This window comes from Pterocles gutturalis, unplaced genomic scaffold (genome assembly GCF_000699245.1).
Source record: "Pterocles gutturalis isolate BGI_N339 unplaced genomic scaffold, ASM69924v1 scaffold20070, whole genome shotgun sequence".
NCBI classification, from domain to species: domain Eukaryota; kingdom Metazoa; phylum Chordata; class Aves; order Pterocliformes; family Pteroclidae; genus Pterocles; species Pterocles gutturalis.
Window position 1 is genome coordinate 87,655 of NW_010143911.1, and position 6,000 is coordinate 93,654.

Sequence of the window (6,000 nt, forward strand, 5' to 3'; positions counted from 1 at the left end):
ACAAACATTTGCAGGCAGACCATGAGAAAGCAGGAAACTATTGGGTAATTCATTAGTGTATTTTCCCTTCAAATAAATTATTTTGGACAAAATATACAGTACTGAGGAGCAGCTGCCTTATAAAACCAGAGTATATTAAGAGAAAACCCATGAAATGAACAAAAAAGAATGGGGATGAAGGGTTATAAGTGATGTGCCTCTATCACCAATAAGCCTTATCAAAAGTGTGGGATATACTCTGACCCATGATGACAGCTCATTTCCATTCAAAATGAATCCAATTCATTTTCCCTCTAACAGAAAGGCTTGAAGGGACTGCTTTACGTGTTGTTTCAAAAGACCAACATATTTGAAGGAGAACAGCCTAAACTCAGCATACCAAAAATAAGCCTTCCATCCTGTCTTTAAAAGCAAGGCAATAAAAAAGTTTCCTTTCTTCATATGAAATGTTTTCAACTTAAATCTGTCACAAGACAGAGGTCACTCTGTTATACTAATAGACAAAGAATTTAAAGCAATAATGGTTCTGTCTTTTATCTCATTATGTGTCTGAAACCATGAGACTATTCATGTCTGCTTCTAATTTTACCTACCCTGATGTGACTTGCATCAGTGTATGAAAACCAGAATCAAACAATCATTTCTATCTACACTATGATCTATCGTACAAAGAGCACGCTATCCTGTCAATAAGATGTAGCGTGTTTTTTCATTAGATTAGGGACCAGGAACATTGTTTCATTTCCAGCTGTCAGATGAAGATTTTGGATCTTAAAGTATGTAAATTCCTTCATACTTAAGCTTGTTATAGAATATACTTTTGTATATTATTATTTGTATATCATCCTACAGAATTACAAAATTTGCAAAATAATGTGATTCACTGGTGTTTGAGTGTATAACAACAGCCAAAAATAAGCACTGAAATGGTTTCAGAAAGCTAAAATATAATAAATAAGCAAGCTGAGGATGCAAGTAGCATAAAAGCCTCCCAGTTACATTCCTGTTGCCTTTTTCTGTTCTTGTTTAGCATGCAATTAACAAATACACTACTTCCTCTCTGCTAACAGCCTAAGGAGCTTAAGCTGTTAATAGTGCTAGCACTGAATGACTTGAGTGGTACAACATTCCTGTCTTTATCTTTAAAATGACAACACGTGGGTGATTTACAACCCTCTTAATTCTTTTACAATCACTGGTCAAATGTACTGTGACCAATCCAACTCTGCAAGATCACATGAGGAAAGAAATTACTGTACATAGAATTACATTCTGCACCTTCACACTACACTGTCATCCCAAATGCCTTGAAGAGTTTCTCAAAGATAACAACTGAGTTCACGTCATATCTCTCGCCTTGAAGAGTTTCTCAAACTGAGATAACAACTGAGTTCACGTCATATCTCTCAGTGTTTGTGAAAGAAAGCCGTTAAAAGACATGACAAATGTTTCCTTTTTTGCTATTTAAACCTCAGACTGGTACTGGTACACAGATAGATGATGCAGCATTTTTTGGTTAACTAACAAAGAAAATAATACATAAGAACCTGAGAGTGCCTGATTGAAAAAAAGAGTTATCCATCCAATTATATACCACTTGTCTCAATATAAAAACTATTCCATTTTCATAACATTAGTATTCAGTTCATTCATTCACATGATTGTAGATCATCCCTATTTGGGTTGATTTGGATGAGGTTAATGGCCATCAGCAAGGCTATAATAAAAATAGATAAAAGAACCGAGTTTTATGTCAGAAGTCAGACTTTTAAGTAGATGAAAACCAAGAAATTAGAATATCCCACAAACAGTATTATACAAACACACAGTATTACCTGATTACACATATAGGAAAGATTTCAACTTATTCATATTTATTTATATTGTGATAACAGCAAAAAAGTCATAGATTAAGATCCAGAATACATGCTATCATTCAAACCCAGTGCAGCGTATTATCCCTATCTTGAAGAGATAAATCGAAAAGGTCATAAATTTTTGTAGTCCGAACTATCATCAAACTGTTTACATGCCTATAGTGGCCTCAAAGTTCCACTTGATAGACCTACAGTCTGTCCATGTTAGTATTTGTAAAGCTAAAATAGAGACAAGCAGCGGTTCAACTAGTCCAGTCACCAGATGTGCAGTTCTAGCAACTAGGACATAAACTGATCGGACAGTGACTTTAGCCTTGGATTAATGGATAGAAGGTGATGAAGCATTTCTAATGAACTGGCTCACTCTGTATCTTTCCAAAGCAAACACAGCCAGCTCGGAGTTGTTATCTTCTTGTGCATCACCAGTGAGTGTTACTGTAGACATGGAACTGAAATAAGATCTGCTGAACTCACTCTGCAAAAAAAATTAGCTATTAACTGTAGTCCACAAAAACATCCACTTACTGCAATCACAGACACTTACCCAACAGGGCATTGCGCCCATTGTCATCTGGCAGGAATCTTTTATCCACAGCACACACTAAAAGGTGATCAGGTAAATTTGGTGACTTTGCACCAACAAGTAAAAACCCTGATGGTACCTCAATATGTTCATTGGAAATTGAAACCAGTCTCAAATCTTTACCAGCCTGGCAGAAACCTAGAAAAAAATCAATTCAATGTATTTTTAAGTTGACAAGATTTTTTTTGTTTAGTACTCACAATTGTCTTTATTAAAGGACTGCCTACATTTTTAATGAAAAACAAAGTTGTGTCCTCTAAGGTCAAGGGCAAACTGAGAGATAGATTTCTTCCCTGCCTTTTGGTCGGCCATAAACAGATGCTACCACTAAAATAAACAAACAAAAATCTCAAAATGTACAGTGGAGTGTCTCTTGATGATGTTTTGCAACCTACATATTTAAGGGAATATTTACTAACATCATCATGACTTAGGTCAGACATTCAAAAACAGAGATAACAATTCTCAATATCTGTGGAATTTCACTGGTTTGTGAATATTTTTTACATCAACATTGAATGAGGAACACTTTAAAAAGAAATGAGTGATGATAAGGCTTTAAGAATTACCACATTCATTTTAGCAAACACCATGCCTGCAAACTCATCCTTTTAAGTGTTTAAGGGTTTAAAGGTTGTATTGCCCAAGAGAACAGAAGTTCTGTCCTCGTGCCAAATGTTCCAACACAATTGTCTATCTGACACACTGGGCAAAGACCCTGTCAAATGTAAGAACCAAGAGCAATCCAGCTTTATCTGGCAGGTAACGGACATTGATATTTTTAGGATTTTCTATATCGTATAGGTTATCTCATTCTGATCAATTATAGGGGAAATGGCCCCAGTACTCCCTTTTGAGTAGGGCAACTGCCTTCTCACAGCATGTTTAGTGCATTTCTTACCATCTGTAGTGCAACATCCTTCTGGCGGAGGCTTCATCTGGTAAGAAACAGGAGGACTACTTGATTCTGAGCCTTCTTCCTCCTCCTCCTCTTCTTCTTCCTCATTATCTGCTCTGCTGCCTGCTACAAATCATCATAGCATAAATGACTTGGACAACAGAAAATGCTGGTAACAAACCAATGAATGAACAGGGTGACCCAGTTACAGAAAGTATTACAGCAAAGTGGATTCTCTCCTCCTGACAATGACTCTACTGTTGCCAACTCTTAAGAAATTTGTTGTTCCCTTAAAGGTCCAACTTCCAGTCACGCTTACAATAGAATGTCTTTCATCCAAAAAAATCAAGCTTTTAGCTCCTGTGCAAAAAAAAGTTCAAAAGCATGACCCAACTGCACATGAGAAAGTAAAAAAACCTAATGGATAAATAAAAAGAAGCCTCAATTTACTATTATTTTAAATCTTATTATTTTTAAGCTAACCTCATGATTTGAGAGGCCTAACTCCTCATGTTCGAACTCTTGCTAATCTCAACAGTCTAATCGTATCCTTTGATTATAATATTAACAGCCAATACAAACCCAAAGTCATTACTTCTTAGCACTTTAGAATGTCCTGGTTATGGTTCAAGTACAGATTTTGTTAATTAGGTATTGACCATGTCCTTGATGTTGTTCAGGAAACTGAAGAAACGGTTCCTGCTTGAAACTAGGCTCACACAGGGGATGCCACGATAAGAACACCTAATTCTCAGGCCATCAGTCTCCTACCAGAATCCAGAGCTCCGAGTACATCACTGCTGCACCCTGTACAATGTCAAGGAAAGGCAGATGCCTAGGAAGATGATTCACAGCAGCCTATGCGTGGATTGTGCTAGTTCAGGAGGCAATACTGAATGCTGGAGAGAATACACGAGGCTTTGTTTTTTAGAGGGCTTTAGGTATTTCTTCTTTAGATTCTCTGCTGTAAACCACCCTTCTGGTGCCCTAGCTACCTAAATCAGGATTTTTACCTGACAGCCTGCTTGTTAAGAGAATCCACCTGCATATTATTTGTATATGTTTGTTTCAGCCTTTCAACTAGAGACCGCTTCTTTCTTTCTCTCCACCCACAGGACAATAATTTGTTCATGCAACAGCTCCAGCAAAACATCCTGAGCAATGACTCCATCCCCTCTTATGGCTCAGGCACACTCATGGCAAATGGGACAAAGCTGGCAAGCAGAGGAGAGCAGCTACATGGTAAATGGAAAATTTCAGACCAGACCCAGCTTTACATAGGACAGAGACAGGGCACACATACTAAGCTAACCCAGTGGGGGTTATGTTTTAGGCTTCTAGCTTCTCGGCTTCTGCCAGGACATGCCTGCAGCAAACACAAAGAGTTTTCACTGGCAAAATTTGGTGGTAAAGAGCTGCGGGTACTTGAGGATCAGAAAGAAGCTGAATCGCTGTTCTGAATTCGGCAAGTAAAATAGTAGTTAGGCTCCTACATTATTCTGGTGATCCAGCTTTTAGTCTTTAAACAGAAAAACAATGAAGCAGACTGTAGTCATCCTCCAAAGCTCAGTGTCAGCTCTTTCTTGAACTGACTTTGGATCAGGCGCTCAGAATCCCATAGGATATTCATCAATATTTTTTTTTCCTATGACCCTCTTCAGAATAGCTTTTTATTTTATTGAAAAACTATTGTAGAATCAGCTAAATAAATACTATAGGACAAACGAGAATTGGGGAGGAAGCTGAAGAAAGTAAATCTGAAGTTTGAAGATTTGTCTCTAAAGATTATTAAGATTTACACCCCAATCTAGAAGACGATTTGAAGGGTATGTTTACTTTTAAGTATTTAAACATCGTTTCAGTCCTAGTGCACACAGATAAGGACAAAATGTTACACACGACTGCTTTAAGGGTGCAGTCTAAAGACAAAAATGCTGAAAGTGAACAAAGGCAAAAGTGAAGCTCTCCTTCTTTCCTATTTAAGTCAGGGGTAAGTTATATGTTATGACTTAATCTTGACTAACATTCAAATGCAATGAAAAAGGGGTGAGTCTGGCTGTCCTCTCTCTTCCCATACTCCCAGCCATAAAATTCCTTCCTCTTTGTGCCAGCTCTGATACTTAATGGAGTCTATGCTGAGCCATCCCAGCTTGCTAACCCAGCAGAAAACTAACTAAGCAAACAAAAGTGAACAGGCTGTTGGTTTTGGGGGGTTCTTTTTTTGGGCTGGTTGGTTGGGATTTTTTGTTTTGGGGTTTTTTTTGGTTTTTTTGGTTTTTTGTTTTTTTTTTTTTTTTTTACTGGGTCTATGTATTAAATTAGCTCAGTGGAAGATCCAAAAAATGCCAAAATGGATGAAAAGGTAGAAAATGGGAACATACGGCTAGGAGGGGGACAAAGATGTGGGATTTTCTCATTTGGGCAGCGATAAGCTGTTGGGTTTGTTCAGTCATAACAGGTAACTTCACATTAAAAAAAAAAAAAAAGACAGAGACAAGAAATAGAAGTGGAGATTAAGAAATAAAAATCATAGAATCACAGAATGGCCTCGGTTGAAAATGACCTTAAAGATCATCTAGTTTCAACCCCCCCTGCTGTGGGCAGGGTTGCCAACCACTAGAGCAGCCTGCCCAGGGCCCCAT

General features: G+C 37.7%; 1 protein-coding gene across 1 annotated transcript in view; it reads right to left on the minus strand.

Moving 5' to 3' along the window:
- GREB1 (growth regulation by estrogen in breast cancer 1) overlaps nt 1-3,484 on the minus strand; it is a gene marked incomplete at its 5' end in the record, with an annotated part of 51,776 nt that extends 48,292 nt beyond the window's left edge. The window contains 2 exons of the mRNA XM_010084941.1: nt 2,422-2,598; nt 3,362-3,484. Of these exons, the coding sequence (XP_010083243.1) occupies nt 2,422-2,598; nt 3,362-3,484 (300 nt within the window). The remainder of the gene's footprint in view (nt 1-2,421; nt 2,599-3,361) is intronic.
- Between the last annotated feature and the right edge of the window lie 2,516 nt (nt 3,485-6,000).